The following is a 21,976-nucleotide window of genomic DNA, read 5'->3' as shown; positions in this document are numbered from 1 at the left end:
TTTATAAGACCAGACCACTTTCTTTCATCACCCAGTCATCAATTGTTGGCACTTTGGGGCTGAGAACTGTGAGTCAGCGTGGTCACCCTGGCCACCACACTGCGATGCTCTCACAAGTTTCTATTCCAAAAGATGATTTTTGCAACCATTTGAGCTATAGTTACTGCTTCACTAGATCAGTCAACATGCGCCAGCCTCTACTTACTGACCAAGATAAGGAAAAGTACATTTATTTATTTATCCATTTATATTTATTATTTTGCTTCAACTTCAAAGATAGAAAGTTGCCTTAGATTGCAGAATATATCAAAACCTTTTTATCAGTGTTAATAAGTACAGCTAAAGAAATAATAGAAGTATAAAAAATACTGAAAGGTAGGAGATTCATACAGTGGCCTTTCTGTGTGGAGTTTGCATGTTCTCCCCGTGTATGCGTGGGTTCTCTCTGGGTACTCCAGCTTCTTCCCACCATCCAAAGACATGCATGTTAGGTTAACTGGTTACTCTAAATTGTTCCTATGAGTGGATGTGTGAGTGTGAATGTGTTGTTTGTCTCTCTGTGTTGCTCTGTGATGAACTCCCAACCTATCCAGGGTGTAACCTCCCTCTCATGATTGCTGGGAAAGGCTCCAGCTTCCTACGAACCTTAATTGGAACAAGCAGTTAAGAAAATGGATGGATAGAAACTGAAAAGTAATCAGCAGGTCTCCATTAAATCAGTCTCCATTTCCCCAGTCTGTTCAGGAAACAGATATTTGAGCACCATCTAGTGTTCATCCTCCAGCTCTTCGTGTCTCCTCTTAAAAGAAAAACTACTTTTTCTGCATGAACACAGCAAAGGCTGTGAAACTCTCTTAAATAACCCAGATGATTTGGAGTATGGGTTATCGACTGAATTCACCATTAAAGCCAGTGTGACTCTGGCCTCCATTAATATTTCCTGCTCAGTTATCGAAAGAATAATTTGGCACAAAATTTTAGAAATTACATATAAATAATAATAATAATAATAACAATGATAATAAATAACAGTGATATAAAAATATGTTTCCAGCTCACATATGAATCACATATCCACCTGACTGAGTCCCCGGCTTCCTAGTGGGATTAGTAACCCCAAGCCAGTAGAAGCCTCATGGCTGGGTGGAAGACAACAGAGGCCATCTGTTATCTGTGTTTCCTTTGGTGCCCTGCCACACAAACTCTACTGCCAGAACACCCAAGGGTACCCATGCGCGGCGCCTTGTGCCAGGGGACCGGTTCACTGATGCACCTTTATAGCCGACTGGCTCTGTTGGGGGATGCCTGTGTTCTGCCAAAGCCAAAACACAATAGCAGCGGTGTTTAAATTGGGCCTTGTTGAGGCAGAAACGTTACACAACCGTGCCATTAAACTTAATTGGAACAACTTGGTGGAACAGAGAAAAACTTTCACTGCTCTGAAGAAAGTGCCGCCCTTCCCCTGAGTTATATAAAATCTAAACTGGTCTCAGACTGAGTTAATTGAATTGCAGAATACTTATCTTCCTGCTGAGGAGGAGTAACTGAGGAATAAGTGCTGTGTAAAGCCTAAGTCTGATTCTGAGCTCTGGCTGAACACTAAAGCCATAACAGAGACACAGAAACATGGCAAAACTGACTCCTCCTCCTCTCTGTTATTTGATTAATTCCCATTTCAGTAGAGACTAGTTGTAGCCCAGGAAACACAAACGCATGAAGAGACACTGGGATGCTAAAGCGGACAGGTCACTTTGAAAAAAATGCTGCGAAATCAAACAATCTTATTGCTTTTCTCTCTTCTATTCACTCAAAATTTGAATAAACATGAAAAGCAATTGTCTATGATATTGTATCACAGTGTGCTTCCAGGTAATCATCTTTACAAATGCAGCTTCTATGTATATTTTAGCATTGAGACTTGTCTACAATAAAGAGGTAGTATTATCATTTTTCCTATTCATCAGAGAAAATAACCTGCAGAACATCCTCCCTACATCTGTTATCTCATACTGATATAAAGCTCCACAGAGATAGGATTATGAAAGATTACTGTGCAGGATTTTCCAGGCCCGCGGGTCACTGCATAGGTTTTTTCTTTCAAAATTTGAAACAAAAAAGGAGTAAAGAATATTATATTTATTCATAATGGAACCATCATTCGCTGATTTGTCCCCTTCATAAAAAAAAAAAAAAAAAAGTGAGGATATTAGATAAATAAACTCATATGCCAAAGGAGGGAGACAAAAAAAACCCTCAAGGCTTAAATATTTGTCCCACCTTCTACTAAAAAGCCAAGACAACGCCTTGGTGGTACAAAATGATGCAAACACACATCTATTATTTAGCTCAAACAGAACTGGAGCTTGGGATGTTTTAAATGTGTCTTCTAAGGATGGAAATGGTTCATGAATGTCAACATCTTGACAGACTATGGAAGTGCACAGCAGTGAATGAAGAGTGTAAACAGAAGATGAATCATTCCTGTCTCAGGCAATACCAGCAAGCAGTGGGAGGAAATGCTGCTGTCTGGGATCCTGCTCTTGACTTACATTAGTCTTTAAGTATGTTTGCCACTTGTAATGACATTTGTAGGGAGTTTTTTTTTTTTTTCTGAATTCACTGACCTGGTCATATTGTTACACAGAAAAGATTTACTTTCCCCGTGTGGTATAGCTGAGGTTGTGCCACTAAGCTTTCCTGTCCTCTCCACCTCAACCAGTTAAGGCAGATAGCTGTAATCCCTGAGTTGGGTTCCAGTGGATGTTTTTTCCTTACTGTTAAAAGGGAGTTTTCCTTTCCATGTCTCCTCATGTATGCTCAAGATTGGGGATTGCACTGAAGTCAAGATTCGATGCAATCTGTTAGTTTCTCTTTACTAGGCTGTTTATTGTGAATCAGCTCAAACTGATGTGTATGTTATGTGCCCTAAGATTTCTGTCTGGCTTGTTTATATAATACATATAAATGCATATACTGGATCCAACAGCCTGACACCACATATGAAGATGTATCTGTTTCGCAGCACTACTGCTGAGCTGATATCAGTGTTCTTGCAGAGTTCTGGTGAAACCTTGGAAAGCAGCTTCTTTAGTGAACGCTCTTCTGTTACCATCATATGTCTCAAACTTGGATATATTTTTTAGGTTAAAAACTTCTAGTTTGTAATATGATACAAATGTAACACGTATGTTTCCTCCTAAATTTCCATTTCAGTAATGCTATCAAGTTTTCCTGGGGTTTAACATAAAGTCTAAGCTAACTCTTTCTAAACCTTTAAACCTCTCTGAACCTTTTGAGGTCACAATGAAAACCGGAGTGATTTCTGGTCTCCAAGTTTTGTGTGATGTTTTCTGTGGTTCCAAAGGATGACAAAAAGTCTAGTGAATATGAATGGGACCGAAGATTATATTAACAGGCAGGTTTAATATTAAGGTCAACATATCAAGGAAAATGCAAATCAGTCCATTTCTTGCTTCTAGTGATCTTTAGCACCTATTGGTTTATGTTATAAGCTAAAAATGTAAATGTCCATGCCTTTTTGTGTTTACAAAAATCTGTCATTTTCTTTTAATCTAATAACAACAATGATGCAGGGTCAAGGCTACAAAAGAATTCATCTTCATTACTGATTTAGATAAATGAATGTGTGTTGTATAGCTACTGATTAGACCAGGTGCCTTAGCTTATTACATATTTGCAATTATCCCCTATTAGATTAATTAAACTGTGAGTGCATTTCTTTCCTCTACTGATTCTGTTTATTCCACACCAATTCCATTTTAATACACATGAAAATAATTTTACTTGTAATATTTTGCCCACTGTTGCGGTAACACCACTAGAGGTCAGGCTAAGATTCACCATCTCAAGTCTCTGAATCCCACCTTAATCCCACACACTCTGAGTTTATCAACCCTCATTTTCATGGTGCATTTCTGCAAACAGTGAATCAGTGAGAGGATGAGGTAGAGCTTGAGCGGCTGTGTGTGAAACTGTGCCATCACAACAGTGCACTGGCAGGTGTTGCTGAACAGTAAACCATATCTATGTTGTTACTGTGTGTTGCAAGAAACTGTCCACTAACACACAGAATTTGGGTTATTTATAACAGCTGTCTGCTTTGTCAGAAAGACCAGGATTACCCTGCATGACCACTAGGAAGAAACAAGTTTGCACTTTAAAACCAAAAGAAATCTGAAGTTATTTTCTTTCCATGGGGAACTAAAAGACAAACAAGCCTCCATGTATAACAAACAGTGTAAAGGTTGTAGGAGTCTCATGAAATTATTAGACGTAAAAGCTTTCTCTGTATACACACACGCGCACACACATATATATTTATATATATATAGTTGTGATCGTATATATTCATATGTATTCACATGTATTCATCCCCTTTCATTAAAGAAAAGGCTGAATTTACAACAGTCACTCAAATAACTGGAGACTTAAAAAAGGTTTTTAAAAAAACTAAAAATTTGCAAAAATATAATTTAGTAAGATAAGACACTGTTTTTTCATTTAATTGAGTTGAAGAAAGAAAAAAAAAACAAAACAAACAAATTGGTCCAGGAAACATTAGATCACTTTTCTGTTGAACATTGGGACAAAATACCTGTCAGCAGGTGCAGAAGTCTGACTGAGAGGAACAGAAAACACCTGACTGTAGCAGAAACATCAAAGGATTGTTCAATAAAATATTAGTTTATGAGTGATGTAATATGTAATGAATTATCTTATTTGCTTTATTAAAAAGTGTTTCTATTGAACCAGAATTATAAAATAATGTAATGATTTTTTTTTTTTTATCACTTTAGTCAATTTCAGCTTATTTTACAGGCAGCTGTTTTTTTCCTCCTTTAATGAAAAGGTATGAATAAATATGAGCACAACTGTATATATGTAATCATTTAGATAAAGTGAAGCAGGCATGGCAGTCCTCGCTCATTTAGATTCATTCAAGTTCTCTGAGTGATTGCAACCTCATGAAGACCTTGAAATGGTTTTGTTAGAAGACTGATTATCTTTCACCTTATTGTTAGATATAATATTTGGAAAAGTATAAAAATGCTGCTGAGTGTCCTTGATTACTGCACATTACAGAGTGACAACATGCAATCATGCTGGGGAAAATGTAAGGAAAAGAAAGCAGAGGCGGATATCAGTTCACAATTTATTTACTGGATAAATTTGGACAAAACACCAGAATCTGTTACAATACAATCAGAACATCTGAGGCAGATATCCCACCATGCACCATCCCCCCTCCATGAAACAAAAAGGACTAAACATTAGCACCAAATCAGCACCAACTTAAATAAAAAGGTAGCTCAACCTACAAAAAAAGCAAAAGACAAAAAAATAAAATTCCAGCTGCTTTTGTTTGTTATTGAAAAGCAACTCAGAAAAGAGCAAAGATTGAAATTATTCCTGTTTTGTTTCTTTTTTTTTTTTGCTTTTCTTAAAGACAAAAAAAAACAAAAAAAAACTACAAGCATCCTCCTTTCCCCAACCCCACCCTCAACCTTGCTAGGTAGGCTATAGCATTCATGGAGCACATGCCGATGACTAGATTAAAAAACACAAATTCAAGTAACATTGAGATACGACAAAACGTGTCCACTGGTGTCCATTCCAAGCATGATCGTTTCACAGAACCTACACAGGCAGTCGGAAAACTAACATGAGGTCATGGAGTGAGCATGTCATAGCAAATACTACTACTGAATATCTCGTATCAAGTTTTTAAAAAGAAGTGAGGGAGACTGGGTGGCATGGCCTGTTGGAGCGACAGGAATACTGGCACAGACAATATTGTGTTTTTCTACAACTTCAGACAGACATTTTTCTTCTTAGAGCCTGTCCTGTGTCAAGATATTGCCTACATCATACATGTGGGGAAAAAATGAAAACTAAGAAAAGAAAAAAGGAGGAATCTCTGGCGAAAGAAAACCCCTGCAATGTAGTTTAAATATATAAATTTAGATTTATTTATATATATTTATATAGTTGTTACAATTTAAATAAATGTAATGTTCTTGCTCCTACAAGTGAAGGATGAATTTAAATAAAAGGAAACTAATTTTCTTTTATTAGAAAAAAAAAAGGTGGAATAGTCTTTAACCTAAATTAACAAAAACACAGCAAGTGCTTCATTCCATGTTGGGAGGATTATCAAGAAAACAAAAATCTAGATTAACATTTAGTGAGATTAAAGCAGCAGTAACACTGGAATAGCTTAAAAAAAGAGGAAAAAAAAGCTGTGATTTCTTTACAAAATAAGTCGAGGCTTACAAGACCGAAAAGAGGCAGAAAGGACTGAAAAACAAGGCCACCAAGTAGTTTAGTGACAGAATTTTCAGCAATGCAAAACTGAGACTAATGAAACTTAAACATGAAACAAAGGCGAGGTTGACCATGGATTATAATGAACTCAATGAGGAAAAAAAAAAAGCCAAGACACTGTTTCCTCACAAATGGTCCCAAGTCAGGGGAAATCTCCTCGTTTTAGTTTAACAACTGAACTCGGGATTGCTTTCGACTGGGTCTGTGGTTTAAATTCATTACCAGCCACAGCGATGACAGAAAACAAAGCAAAAACCTGTAAGAAAAGTGTGGTGCTGCAGTTTGTCAGTTCCATAAGAAACATTTTCCTTTGTTTCACATGTCCTTCTGGCCCTTCATGTTTTCCATAGTGTCAAAAATGGTGAATGTGTCTACTTTATGAGCACCACATAAACCAAAACACGTTTAAAAAAAAAAAAAAGAAAGGAAAATAGAGGAAAAAACAGGACATTTGCTACATTGTTTGCAACTTGCATGTCTGGCGGCAACGTCCCCGATCGGGACCTGCGTGGCCAGCTGATGTATAGATGCCATTTGTCATGCCAGGCTCAAGGTTTTCCATGAAATGGTGGAAAAAGGAAACGAGATGGAAACACCTTTATTATGAGTGACAAATTCACCTATTTATTTCTAAACTACTGTTTTTGGCTCTGATGTGACCGTGGCGAGCCGACCGTGGCGGAGTCGTCCGTTTGTGCTTGCTGTTTGTTCAGCTGAAGAACTGCTCCAGCTCCTCCTCCATGTTCACCTCAGGCACCATCTGCTCCTGCTCCCGCTCCCCTCTACTGTGCACCGGAGCGCCCCCCAGCACCCCAGAAGACACAAACCAGGGGTGCTCCAGAATCTCCCGGGAGGTGAGGCGCTCCGTCGGCTCCCGGCGGAGTATGGAGCGGATCAAGCACTTGGCCTTCGGTGTCAGCGTCTCGGGGATGTTAAAGTGACCCCTGCGGATTTTACTGAAAAGAGAGCTTGGCTCAACGTCGTGGAAGGGGTAGCGCCCCACCAGTATGGTATAAAGCATGACACCCAGGCTCCAGACGTCAGCTGCCTTCCCCGAGTAGCTGCCATTGGCATTGAGGATCTCTGGGCTAACATAGGCCGGGCAGCCATGTTTGTCCGACAGGGAGTCATCGTGGCCGGCCAGGATGTAAGTGTCCTCAAGGCTCTCCAGCTTTACGAGGTTCCTGCAAACAGAGCGGAAACAAAAACCACACTTAATTCCTCACACACACACCAGTCTGGTAATGTCAATGTAATAATTTGTCCCTGCTACTATCAGACTTAACACAATGCGGGAACAAAAAAAAACCCAAAAACATTGCTTTTTATATCAACAAGGAAGCAGAGCGTTGAATACTTTAAGCTCTGCTGTGATATTTCACTTAAGATTACAAAAAAAAAAAAAAAAAAGCTGAAAAGAATCACATCACGGTACAAACAGGCTTTCCAAAAAACCTTCACAACGCAAAGGAAACATAAATATGCATGACTGATCTTCTTAAGATTCATGCATGAACCGTTTTGCTCCTGAAAATCAAGAAGGAGCACTCTTTTTTTTTTTCCCTCCGACAGCATGTATTTGTACTCTAAACCCCACAATAGTGGCTATGATACCCCTGGGTGCTGATAACAATGACTATTTGTTGTGGGTGTGCAACTGCTGCTGTTTGCATGTGAGATTCATAAGACCTAATGCACCAGACACAAAGGCCGTGTGAGCCACGAGGAAAAAATAAGAATTACTGGCTTAGACACAATTGTAAAATATTTTGGTCACATGTGACATATGTATTCAGTGGTATATTAACCCATTCTGCAGTTAATCACCAGCATTAATAATCTCTCTTTATTAATATACAGAGGAGAATTTTTTTTGCATCCTCAAATGAAGAACGCTGTATCGTTTCCTCGAGCCAAAGGCCCATTTCTCCTTTTTGAGAGGATGAACCATGTGAATTTTAAACACAGCACATACTGTCTGGATAACAGCTCATTTGGAGGATGTGCAAACCTACAATTATGGTTAAGAAGGCCCAGAAGGCAAAATGAGAAAGACTTAGTCTAATTCAATAGCAGAACATATTGTTTGTTTTGGACTTAAACACAGTCAGTGTGTGTTCATTATAAAAACAAGTCTCAAGGTCTTAGCAGAGAGGGAAGAGATCAACACTGGTGGTTTAAGTGGCTGCATTATAATCCACCTGAGGCTTTCCCTATTGCACTAGAAAAAGGTTATTACTTGGTCAAAGGCTAACAGCAGCATGACAAAGTCAGGTCAGAGAGCTAAATCAGACTGTGGAAGTCAACTCTGGTATCATCTCATGTCTGGTTTTAATCGTTTTCATCTCCATGTTTTCACTAAGATCAGAGCTCTGCATCTCAGAAAAAGTCGAGCAACCATGTTCCCTTTCTTTCCCATTTCTTTATCCTTAGACGCACGGATTCAGGAAGACAGAAAAGGTGTAAGAGGAGTCCTGACAGGCCATATAGTATTATGTGACCCTACCGCCCTGTGGCGTTGCTCTTAAAATTCACTCCACATCAATCATTTAAATGGGAGGCGTGCATCTCAGTCTGTGACCATTGAAGGTTACTGGACCCCTACTAAATATGTGAGACAGCTCAACTTCTTTTTTCCATATAATGTGCCAAAGAATGACGCCACACGTTGACACTCAAGTGCAGTGTGCTGCACTGCCTGATAGAACTGGGCAGGGCCTCCCTTAGGAAGAAAATCATTGCTATCTGCGAGAGATAATTAAACTGAAAAAGATTTAAAAAAAAAAAAAAAAAAAAAAAAAAATCTAACCTAATCAACATTCAGCTTTATTAACAAAAAAGTTACTCTAAGGTTGCTGTAGCAACAGATTCTTAGATTTCTGTCTGCTGTAGTTTTACAATGCTACCACCAGGGGTCAGTATAACTATTCTGTAAATGTGGTTCTGCTGTTTTCTCCTCCTCATGAATACAGGAGTGCAGACCCTCAGCTTAAGTGATCCTCTGCCGAGCAAAAGCTTGTCCTGGTAACCTATCTGTACATGCTTTTCAATTTATCAGCAAGTCTGGCCTTGAGAAATGAATCACTGACATGTAATTTCATCTATATATATATACACAGTACATGTTATGTATCTACTTATACCACTTGCACCAAAAGATCGGGGGGTAGACAAGATGAGGTAAAGTTTCATGCAGTCTGCACAAGTTCCAGGAGAGGCATGTCACTCTTGCATTGTCTCAGCTTACTCTGTGTAAGCAGAGATGTGACACAACACTGACGCAGCTGTAATGTCACCATGCAACGTGTGCCAACGAAAGAGAAACACAAAAAGCCATGGTGCATGGGAGCAGAGGCAAAGGAATCTGCAAAACTCACCTGTCTTCATTTTTGAAGACAAACTTCCTCAGTTTGAGGTCACGGAGGACCAATCCGTTGTCGTGGCAGTGTGCCACAGCTGTGGCTATCTGATAGAAGAGCCTGGCAGCTTCATCCTCTCGCAGCTTCTTGCAGGTGCGGACAAAAGAGTGCATGTCGCCATAGCTTCGGTCGAAGAACACGTAGGCTCGTGTCTCCCCGAGCAAAATCTCCAGGATTTGGTTAATATGATGATGCTGGCCCAGGGCAAAGTAGGGCGCCAGGGACTCCTGGTATCGGCCAATGTCAAAAACCTGCAAACACGGATGAGGAAAGCATTTATACCAAAGCAAATTAGATATTTTTGCTCAAATAGAGAAATGCATGACTATCTCGTGGGGTTGCTTTAGTGGCTAGGTCAGAGACACATCTGCAAAACTCTTCACCTTTCCCACTTGGGATACACAACTGAATCCAAATATCCAAATCCAAGAAAATGTCACCATAATATGAGACAATGCATTCTTTTAAAACCAAACTTGTGTTTAAATTCTTTTGGCTCGAGAAAATAAAGCTAAAGAGAGGCAAACAAAAAGCATCATAATAGTGCATGGAATTGTGCTGCAGCCTAGGGTTGCAGTGTCTTTTGTTTCCATAGCAACTCCCAATTGACTTTTAGCACAACCAGTTCAGGTGAGAGGGCTCCTCGGCTTGCAGTCGATACAAATACACCCCACAGGTCTTGAGATTTTAAGCAGTGACCCCCAAGCTTCCAACATGACAGTAATGATCAATCCTGGAAGCTGGGATTGATTGTTGTTGTATCGAGGTCAGCACAAAGCAGATGAGGTCAAACAGCAGTTGGCTCATAGACGGTGCCAAAGGCTATTAATTTGTCATGGCAATGACAAAACATTATCTTGAGTCAGAAGGTGCAGGTTACTGGATATGTCATGCCTTATGAGTCCAAGGGTGCATGTAACTATTGTCTCAATTCATCAAGCCGCGTAAGCCATCTTAAGGCTGGAACACTCCTAAGGTACAAGCCCACAGCCCTTATAATCGGCATTATACTAAAGTCAATATGAACCATAAATGTGGTGAAACAAAGGCCATGAGGTTGTCCTCGAGCTTAAAAGCAAGGAATTCTTTTTTTTTTTTTTTTTTTTTTGTTTTTTTAAACGGTAAAAAGTGATCGGTGTTAAAGCAGCAGGGTAAACTTGTGACTATCTCTGGGTTTGTATGCCTTTCATTTCCATTTTAGTGTCTGCATTATATGCAGCAAACAAATCTGCATTCAAAACATTTGGTTGCAAAATATGCAACATAACTATGTCCATACAGCAAATATAAATCCACGGGTGAAATAAAATGATGACAACATTGTACTATGAAAGCAGGGACGCCACGGGTAAGTGGGAAGAGCAGTGAGAGGAGTGTGTGCGTGGTTACTCACTCCTTTGTCAGTGTTACATCATGCAATCCAAACCATGCAGCGCTCCCCATTCACTTTTTCCATTAGGCTACTCTGCCAGCTTTTCATTTACCATTCAAGCAATTATTACAAAGTTGATGTGAAACATTTGCTGTAAAACCCAACCTACAAAAGCAACACGCCTTTTATTAAAACAGTACATGAACTACATGTTCTTTTTTTTGTTTTTGTTTTTTAAATCATGGTTATTTCTCAAAATTCAAGTAAGATTACAAGCAAAACGTGCGTCATATCCAACAAAATAATATCTTAGTTGCACATTGCTGGAACATTGGAAGCAATTCGAAAGAAAATGTGGGTAGACTATTTTAGGAACAGGAGTATTTGTGCCACATTGCCTACTACTCACCTTACATACGAGCTCGTCCCCGCTGTGCAGGTGGGCGGCTCTGAAAACGTGGTCTCCCTCCAGCGGCTCCAACAAAAGGTAGTCCCCGATGCGGGAGATACAGTGCGAGGAGTCCGGGGTCTCCGGTGGGCTGGGGGAGCCGAGGTTAGGACTGAAACTCTGGTGCGTCTCTGTAGTCCTCAAACAAGACAATTCTTCGAAATCGTGCGATTTATGCCGCGATCTCCCATAACGTGAAATGTTAATTGGATTTGACCTCTGTATGTTCATGAGGAATAAGTGTGATATCTCCACAAAACCTGAGGGGGGGGAGGGGGGGGGATTTTCTCCTTGTTCTTGTCTTCCTCAGCGACGGCAACGCTTCGTTAACTCAGTGCAATGAGACAATAGTCCAATACTCGAATTAGACTTGGATTAAGTATATAAAGAAGTCCCAGATTATCTGATTTTACTGCAACGTGGTGTTGGTGGTGGGAGTGTAGTTGTGTATCAACAGGCAAAATGAGCTCGCTGGATTTCATTCACCAAAAAGAAGAAAAAAGAAAAAGAGAGAGAGGGAGACCTCCTTTCTTCACTGCACATTTGCCCCTCTTTGTTTTACATTCAAGAGATAAGGCCAGAGTTCAATTACAGAATTACTGACCCGAGTCGAGTGGAAAAAAAACCCTTTAGCAATATGCTGCAGTTTACCGCTGAGACAAAAGCTGCAACAAAGGCTACCAAAAGTTAGCTTTTAAAATGAATGAAGAGCTCCAAGTGAACCCGCAGCTTGCCTGCTAGCTTATCTTGCCGGTTAATATAACACGTTTCGTAAAACGGAAACAATATGTTGGATACGAGCTTGCAGACAAAAAAACATGCACAAGCTAAACCAAAAAAAGAAAAAAGAAAAAAATCAAACTTATTACAGACGCTAAATTTCACAGAATTTTTGCCTGATAAATTAATGGCTAGCAGGTGCAGAGCAAACTAGTTAGCTTGTTTGGCTAACGAGTACCAGGTCAGTGCACGGCCTTGTTCTCCAGGATCACATCCATGCACGGGGTTTGTCATCTACCACATAAGGAGAGAAAACCCCATCCGGAAAGACTGCCGCGGCTCTTTGTGTCGTCGTCCTCTCGCTTTCTCTGCTCCAATGAAAGAAAAGTGCAGCTTTGCCTTGTGTGTCTGCAAGCTGATGGATGGAAAGGAAGGAAGGGACGGCCGGCCGACTTTCCCAGGCCAATCCCTTGATTCAGCAGGACATCCTCTCTCCCGCGGTACCGCTGTGCTTCTTACGTGGCCGGTAATCTAGTCCATTCAGTGCTCAGCTGTACACACTGCGCCTGTACAGAGCGAGAGAGCTGCTGCCTTCCTGCCTGACGGAGGGAAGGGGGGGTGTTCTGCACGCGCACACGTCCTCCACACGCGCACGCACACATACACAAAGCACGCAGACCCGCCTACTGACGTCATGCCCACATCGTAACCTCATTGGCTTACAGTCTGCAGTGAAGTCATGTGAGAGCCGTGTACTGTAGCTACACCCCCAGCCATCCAAACGCAGCGCGTGCAGTTAAATTGGATGGCGAGGCGGTGGAGAGACACAGTATGGCTACTGTACATGCTGTACAGGGGGGGGGGGGGGGGGGGGTCCTCCTATAAAGGGCGACGCTTTTATAAGAATTAAGGCACAGTAGCTGTGTCATTTAACACACTATATGTAATGGATTGTTGGATGAAGAAGAAAGAAAGAAAGATCAAGAAAAGGAAACGCAAGGAATTTGTTAGTTGGTCTGTATTGTGTTAAAGCAGCAGTTAATAACTTTACAACCTGAAAGCTTTGTGCCTCTGACTGTTTGAATGGTACACCCACATTCATTATAAACATTTCTGAAGCCTAACACCCCCCAGGTTAAGATGGTGCACCTGATTTATATTGGATGTGAAGGCACCAATCTCAACTCAATCTGTTGGTTTTCTTATATAGGCTAATATGAATTGGCTTTCATTATGGTTTTTTTTTTTTTTTCCCTGTCTGTAAAGCGTCTTGAGATGACATTGCCGTGATTTTATGCTATATAAATAAAGTTGAATTGAATTTAATTGAACCAAAGATACATAACAAAAATGTGACACACATAGTGGAATTTTAAAGTATTTGCTTTCTTTTATGAAAAAAAAAAAAAAAAAGAAATAAGAAATAGAAGAGATTCATTATTCTCTCCTTGCTCATCTGAGTCTACCAGGAGGTATGACAGAACGACAGTAAAATTCAGTGTAGGAATTCAGGGAGGCAAGAGGAATGTTTGTTGCTGGACCCAAGACACTGACAGAAGTGTTCATTTTAACGTTCACTCACCCGCTTGCAACCCTAGCTGTGCACACAAGCATGCACTTTTCTAAATCTTCATTTCCCACTCTCTGCCACAACATGGAAATGCATTCTTCACACTGAGGTCTCTCATCTCAGAAACGGTGGCTCACAGTTGCAGAATGCAGTTGCGCCCACAAGCTCTTCAAGTATACAAGTACGCATGTTCTGAGATATTATCTAGACACCCACTTTGTTCTCTGTTATAATGCTGGAACACTGCTCATTTAGCTTTGCTTTTGTTACACATATTCTGTTGAGAAATATGCAAACATGCTCCTGAGCTGTGGAAATGTTACAAGTTAGTACGACTCCAATGCACAGCTATCAGAAGAACATCTGTTAGATGCTGCTGCATATCTGCTCTGGCCCATTGCTTTGACCCCAAATGGGGGATTCTGTTAAGCCTAAACCACAGCTGTGCATGAATAAAAAAAAAAAAATAATCCCCAAAGATTCCTCCTGCCCCCATTCTTCAGTGGTCTATGTGACCAGTTTGCAGTAGAGAGCAGCACTCAAGAAAATCCATCAAGGCTCATCAGCTCTCTGGACACGGCAGAACGTCGAGCCTAGCAGTGCCTTCCAGTGATGGACTCTGTATACCATCGGAACAAGATGTGTCTTAGACAACGACAGAGGTCAATAAGGATGGGTGAGCATCCCTCTATGCCTGGAGCGCCGTTACTCACAAACATCCTAATAGGCGGTGCTGCCTGTAAAAAAAAAATGGTCTGAGGTTAGTTCCACCTGTAATGTTAAGTTTACTGCAAGTTTATCTGGATGCTTGCAGTCAATTGAAAACAAATTAAAATCCAGTGAAACAGAGAAACCCACTCAGATGAGGGTTATTTTACTTAGACTTCAAATTTAGCAAGTGGACAACTTCTTTTGCAGTCGCATAGTGACACAGCTTGCTTACTCATGTTGACATGGGCTAGAATCATTCAGCGCTGTCACATCCACTCCCTGTAGGAAGCTTCCACTGAGAAATTCAATCTTACCAGAGAAGTTAGAGGTAAATGCACGGGAGAAAATGAGATCATTCAGTGGGAGGATATGGTGAAGGTCAGCAAGTCAGGTGAACAGAGGATGGTAAAGCAAGCAGGAGTTAAGGATGAAAAGAAGATGAAAGAGGGATGACAGTGACATCTATCCAAAAAAAAAAAAAAAAAAAAGAAGAAATGGACTATCAATAAGATGCCAGAAGAGCATGTTTAATACATAACTGTTCAGACACAGGAAGGAATCTAGGGCAGCTGATCAGAGTGACAAAGCAGACATGAAAGACACTTTCAACAGCATGAAAGAAGGGAAATCACACTGATTTCGCGATATGTTGTGATTTCCCTTTTTTTTTTTTTTAATAAGACATAATGAGTTTATGCTGGCCAGCAGCCGCTGCAACAATTTCCACTTTGTTATCTAAGGTTACAGACTTTAGAATATGAAAAAGAAAGACAAAATAATAGAAAAGGTGGTGTTGGGTACAATAATAATTACAATCCTTACACATTCCTCATCTTTTCATGTAGTCTGCTTGATATAGCTTGTCACAAGATCAATGCAGTAAAAAAAAAAAAAAAAAAAAGTATTAAGCTTGCAGTTACATCTGCAAGCTTAATCCAAATAATTTTACCAATCAGAGCTCATGGAACAGCTTCAAAAGGGAAGCTTTTTTGTTAACATGCTGAATATTGTGTTCAAGTAAAACACGTACAAGGACATACATAGTAGGAAAATGTTCCATCTTTTATGATACTCCCAGGCAGTAAAGCAATGACACTACCCCTTTCCTCTCCACACATTTGTCCTAGCTAAGCCAGTACAGGAAATGCATGAGCGCTTATTAGTGGACACATTACTTGTAAAAACGTCCGGTGAGCTGCACGGCAGACCCAAGGGGACACTTGAGCACATCAAATAAACACTGCCGCTTCCGCTGACCTTAATTCAACCTGCTGACCTCTGACCAGCAGTTCATTTTCTGTCACGTCAGACACATCAAAATGAAGATGTGCTGTTTTGATGAATTCAGGATGTGGAGCCTGAAGAGTCGTTTTTGCTGAGACATTTTTCCGTTATCCTCTCTGAGGCGGCAGGAAGCGTGAGTGGCTTTGAGTGGCAGGTCACGCAGTCAGGACCTCCTTTATGTGGAGAGGAAGGATCTTGGCTTTAGGGGGAGACAGTATTGGCGTCACTGGCTTGGATCTCTTTTTCATGAAGTCAGACAGCTGAGTGAGGACTTGTGGCAGTCCTGTCACTGGACAGGGTGACTCATTCCCTCAGAAGTGGAGAGGTTAATAATAGTCGTGCATTAGAGCTCCCGAAGTGAAATCACACAACATTTGCAGCTTGGTTCCTCCATATGGCTTACTGCAAAAAAGAAAATAGTCATTCATCTCTTCTCTTTATGACAGTGTACACATTTATTTCCACTGCTGTAAATTGCTGACAGTTTAAAAATCAATGTAACCTGAAGTGTTCATGTTTTAACACAGGAAAAGTACATTTAAAGACACTTAAAAGTGCCAAGAATTGTAAATGAAACCGCTGGTGTCTTGATTTGTTTTTGCTCTTCCTTTTTTACCACCTTTTTGCTGCATACACTGAAATTACCTCATGTTTTTTAAAACACATATTGTGTACTATGCAAGTAAAATGTGCAAATATGCTTGAAACACACGTTGATTTACAACTATTCCCATAACAAGGAAAGGTGAAAATGTAAGTATTTTGCTTCTGGCAAAGATTTTTTTATAAAAGAAAAATGCATCCAGTCTGCATAATTACAAGCTTGATTTATCTGATTATTTAAATATGTTTTAGTCGCTGCTGGTATAATTTCCACAATTCCTCTTTTGTGCTGTTGCTTGCATTTTCTACCATTTTTAACCAAAAAAATGCACACGGAGGATAAAATATCCATCACGACAAGTACAATAAGTTTGAATCGTAGGGAATTAAAACAAATAAATCATTTAAAAGCACATGCAATAATTTAATAAAACTTGAAAGTGAACTAAAAAGCAAGTAAAATAAATTTAGCCTTTGTGTTTACTATAGAAAACACATGTATATTTATGTTTTGCCTCCTACCTGTTACATATATCTAACTTAGGTCATGATTAGCTACAATAAGCTCATAACTAGCAGGAAATCCTAAATCTTAACTTGTTGAGTTAAGTTATCTCACTGGTGGAACTTTGCTATGCGGGAAATGTCTGAGCATAGTCATAAATGACCTAAATGTCCACAAGAATTCCCACAAATTATATTCTTGAAGGGATTTTTCTGATTTGGAAGCATTTGCATCACATTTAGCTCATGATCACAATTTGCTCACCAGTCGCTGAAATCTCCAGTAATACTAACTGGGATATCAGAGTTGGTTTTTCTTTGAAAAGTTGAACATGTCAGACTTCTTTTATCAGTTTTTCAGCTGCTGATTAATGTGTTTATTATCTTTTTATTGTTGGAACTTTAAGGGACACCAAGAATATGCTTGTGGCACAATTGCAGGCCAGTTAAAACATCCATTTATAAAATGTTAATCATTTAACATGGCTTACAAATTTCAGCTTTAACTTTTCAGTGGACAAAATGTGACCCAAAGTTTATTTTCCATGCAACCCTTTCAGGCAGAAGGCACGAATGGAAATGCACTGTAGCTGAATGAATGACATGCATATCTGTTACTATGCACGCAGCTTTGTGTCTAAAGTTTGGTGCCACTAAAGTGATGCTCACACTGTGGAAGGTCACTTGAAAGCTGGTCTTTCTCAATGATTCAGAGTCTGTATGATGAGCTATAAAAATGTCGAGAGCACACTGTCCTTGTCTGGCCTCTGCTTGAGAAAAGCATACACACAAACACACACATATATATGATTGCGATTCACACAAAATTCAAGCTGCTGCCATAGCAACCCGTCTCCATCCTCCAGGGAGCTTTGCACAGGACTGCAAACATAAACACAAACACTCACTCACACTTACACACACACACACACACACACACACACACACACACACACACACACACACACACACACACACACACACACACACACACACAGTGAAATAAACTTAAGGGACCTCATACTCTAATCTCCTGGGAAAAAACACTTTGTGCCAAAAGGTACATTTCATGCCTGCTTAGAAAGGAAAATTATGGCAGGGAGTCATGATTCACTTCTCTTTTGCGATACCATGTATCACCATGTAGTCACATAACTCTATCATAGAATTATTATAGTCCGATTACTGCCACTTTCATCCTCTAACGTGAATTACAGCTTCATTATGCTGTATTCATTTTAGGTGCAACAGCGTTTCTTCAGTGTTTTTTCCCTGATGGGGTGGAACAACCCCTGAAACGGCTTTGAGGCCGTGCAATATTAGAAATGAAATCCATACAAATGAAATCCTTTTGGGTGAAGCAGCTGCTTCTGCTCTTTTCAACTTTCAAGGGATAACAACCACGGTGCAATTATTTCCATGCTATTATTGTGCAGAACAATCAGACAGGTGGAGTCCCACGCAGCACGTGGAAGCTGCAGCAGACTTTTGCGGTGGGGGTGCAGCAGTGAGGCTGACACTGACGAAGTGCCAGCGAGGACATCGCTTACTGCTGCGCTACATCACCTTAACTCAGCTCCCTACCTGTCTGTAGCACTTCTGGATCTCACATGACAAGCCCAGTCTCCGTGTTTGTATACTCCAAGGTGCAAATACGCACACTTTGAAATCCCACTTCTGTGCATTCACTCATTATATTGTGGGTGTCAGACAGCTTCTTGTTCAAGGCAGCAGGGATAACTGCGGCATGACAATCAATTCAAACAAACAATGTTCCCTCCCTGTGTACTCCAGACATTGCCTTTAAGAAAAATCAAAACAGACAGAAGCCTCCTATGGTGCTGTGAAATCTGGAGGGGGAAGTTGCTGTAAAATGAGAATCTAGGCCAAGTTAGACTGAAAGCAGACTATATCAAATGAGACCATGCATCATTTAGTTTAAGAAATATGAACTGGTAAATGATGATTTCTGCAAAGGGATTGCCTGCCATCTGCAGCAGTTTTAAGCTTTCTAGCGTGGGCCGTTTGCCACAATGCTTTGACTATGACATGTATACTTATGTTGGGGAAATGCAGCTGTAGAGATAATAACTGACTATCATCACTAAAGGCTCTCCTTTTAGGTGAAGTAGCCTGAAGACTGACAGAGGCAAGCAAGTGGGGCTGATAAGGGGGAAAAGAGAACCAATGGAGCTACCATACAGTCACAGTGAGCAAAAACAGCAGCATTAACCACGATTTTCTCAAGCTGACAGAGGTTGGCATGTCAAACAAGCTGTGCTTTTGACAATTAGCGCAGGACATATATGAATATATGTGCATTTATGTCTCAATTAGTTGGGAATTGACTTTTTTAGCCAAACCACTGCAAAAAAAAATTCTCACACTCACTTTTTCTTTTTCTCACCCTGATCATGTCTCACATAGAAATGATTAATGAGAGAGGTGGCCACGTCGTGGTGCTCAAAGGGGCTGTGAAAAGGCCACTGATGGAGGCTTTGATAAACCTCACTGTAACCTTTCCTGGTGTTTACCAGACCGGCAAAGTAACTCATTTGAAATCAGATTTTAGATTAGCCTGTGATGCAGTACATCATAAAAAGGTAGGGTTGTAGATGCATGGAGCATTGTGTGTATCAAACCTCTGCGATATTATCACAGTGATTGTATCTGTGTCAGTTTTTCTCTCAGAGCAGGACAGCACCTTCAGTAGCAAACCTCTGCAAGTGGAACATAGATTGAGGCGATAAGTTGGAGGATGAGAACAGCTCATCAGCTACTTTCTCAGAGCAGCACATTTAGCCGTCCCATTCTGCTGACTAGGACTATGTTTTCATGCTGACCTCTCAGGTGTGTGCGTGTGTGTGTGTGTGTGAGTGTGTGTCTAGCCAAATAAAAGCAAAAGTAACAGCTTTGGCTGTTTGCTTTCCCACCAGATCTTTTTGTGTGTGAATGTCATCACCCATCATATCCATCCGAGAGTCATCCATCTGCTTTGTCAACAAAATAATAACAATCTTCATGTTGCAAATGCAGCTCAGAAAGGATGATGTAAAGGTTTCCCTGCCGAGCTATTCAACCACAGATTCACGCAGATGCACTTCCATTTTCATTTGATTTCATTTTCTCGCAAATCTAATTATGCTTCCTGTCTTATCTTTTCATGCACACGTGCTCGCATGCAACACACAAATACACGCTCACACACAAATGCAAATAACACAAGCATGATGTAATTATTGCAGCCTTGGAAAATTATATCCATTTCCTACTGTGAGGTGACCTGCAAATGAGCACTGCTGTAACAGAATTATCTATTTGTTCTTTTTTGTTGGAATATAAAGAGAATGTCACAGAAGCTTGGCGAGCTACAGATGTGTCAAGTGCTTGTTTTCTGATTTGTCCAGGAGAGAAGAGAAACCTGTTTCATTCACAGTGCTCTCCAGCAGACTAAACAGATATGGTAGCAACATCCTGACCTCACAACTGACATCTTCTCCGTCCATTTTTTTTTTTTTTTAGCTTAATCAAATGTGATAAGTCATGCTTGAAAATTGTCATTTATTCTCAAAGGAAGCCTGAATTCAAAGCCATTTATCTTTCATGTAATCACAAAAGCACTATCCATTATCCATCTCTGACCATTTACAGTGACAAAGAACATGAATAAGTATCAGAGTAATGGCAGGAACTCCTAACAATGACACTGATGCAACAGATGACAATTAAAATGATCATGTTTTTCCTAAAGATGATGAAAGCAACCAAATGTTGGTACATTTAGAAGTATTTTGCTTTTTACCATGAAAAGCTCACAGGCTTGAAAAAACTATTTTGATAATTAGTATAATACTGCAAAAGGAGGTCTGCCCATGCAGGTATCAGATTTGGCACAGCTTCAGCTCGTATTGTCTGCCTGTCGCAGATGTTGCTGTGTAAATTACTTTGGGGATGCAGTTTGGAAATGGTGTATTATTGCTATGAAATGTGCCACGAGTGCCAGCGGGCTACTACATTATATGAAAACTAGCAGATGGCTTTCAACAACCTGTGCAATATGTTGTGGTGACCCCTCTGACTTCAGCTGTAATAACTGCCAAAGAAATGACACAGCGAACTGAAAAGCAATTGCCCAAGATGGTGATAACATCATTTTAGAGGTGCAAAAACAAAAATGCTGGGTTGAAAGAACATATCAAATATTATATGACAAAGGATGGCAGATGTCGATGTAAGAAGTTGCTGGCTTTGTATCAATTTCAGCTGACAGAACATATAGAAGTGGCTAAAGACACGTTTAATTCAGGATTTCTTGGAAACCTTACCAGGGTAATAAAATATTAAAGAAATAAGAGTATAAAAAGAAAAATTAATGCTAAGATAGGAGATGTAAATCAATAGCTAATTACACAAGCCCATATTTTTAATAAAATATACTTATAAATGATGAAGTAATTACTAAGAAACATTTTCCGAATTAATCAGAGTAGTTATAAAATAAGTGTGCGATGATAATTGGCTGCTAATATCTTGGCAACCTGATCAGCTTAATGACTCCAGAGGATTTTTTTTTTTTTTTTTTTTTTTTTTTTTTTGCCTGGCATTAAAAGTGAAATCAACAAATTCAAATGAGTGTAAACCTCTCAGCGCCCTTTGGATTTTTATAGAGTGTAAACAAACACACAGACCCAAACACCTTTTAGGTGCAATGGAATAAATTCCAACCCAATCAGAAAGGAGAAATGCCAAGTTACCCTGAATGCCGCATATCAGTGGGAAATGTGGAGTTCCTGCAGTTAAAATGTCTCCCAGCAGGAAGACTGGTGATTTGATTCCCTTTACCTTCATGTGAAAGCTCCTTGGTCAAAACCTAGTTGCCCCTGACCACTGATGTGTGCTTGAACTGTAATAAGAACCCTTAGTCTTACTAAGTCTTAGCCTTACTTACTGTTAGCCATTAAAAGCTTCAGCGCTGTAATGCAGGGGTGCCCAAGTCCGGT

At 40.1% G+C, this 21,976-nt stretch overlaps 1 protein-coding gene across 1 annotated transcript; it reads right to left on the bottom strand.

Annotated features, from left to right (window-relative positions):
- Positions 1-5,167: 5,167 nt before the first annotated feature.
- Positions 5,168-12,852, bottom strand: trib2 (tribbles pseudokinase 2). Its single transcript, XM_079255200.1, has 3 exons — positions 11,546-12,852; positions 9,723-10,015; positions 5,168-7,529 (listed from the first exon to the last, which is right to left on the bottom strand). Exons 1-3 carry the CDS (start codon positions 11,813-11,815, stop codon positions 7,055-7,057), a joined length of 1,038 nt encoding a protein of 345 aa, XP_079111326.1. The 5' UTR covers positions 11,816-12,852; the 3' UTR covers positions 5,168-7,054.
- Positions 12,853-21,976: the final 9,124 nt, after the last annotated feature.

This window comes from Telmatherina bonti, assembly GCF_933228915.1.
Source record: "Telmatherina bonti genome assembly, chromosome: 16".
Lineage (NCBI taxonomy): Eukaryota > Metazoa > Chordata > Actinopteri > Atheriniformes > Telmatherinidae > Telmatherina > Telmatherina bonti.
The sequence above is the reverse complement of the archived record's forward strand: the minus strand, read 5'-3'. Positions and strand labels throughout refer to the sequence as shown.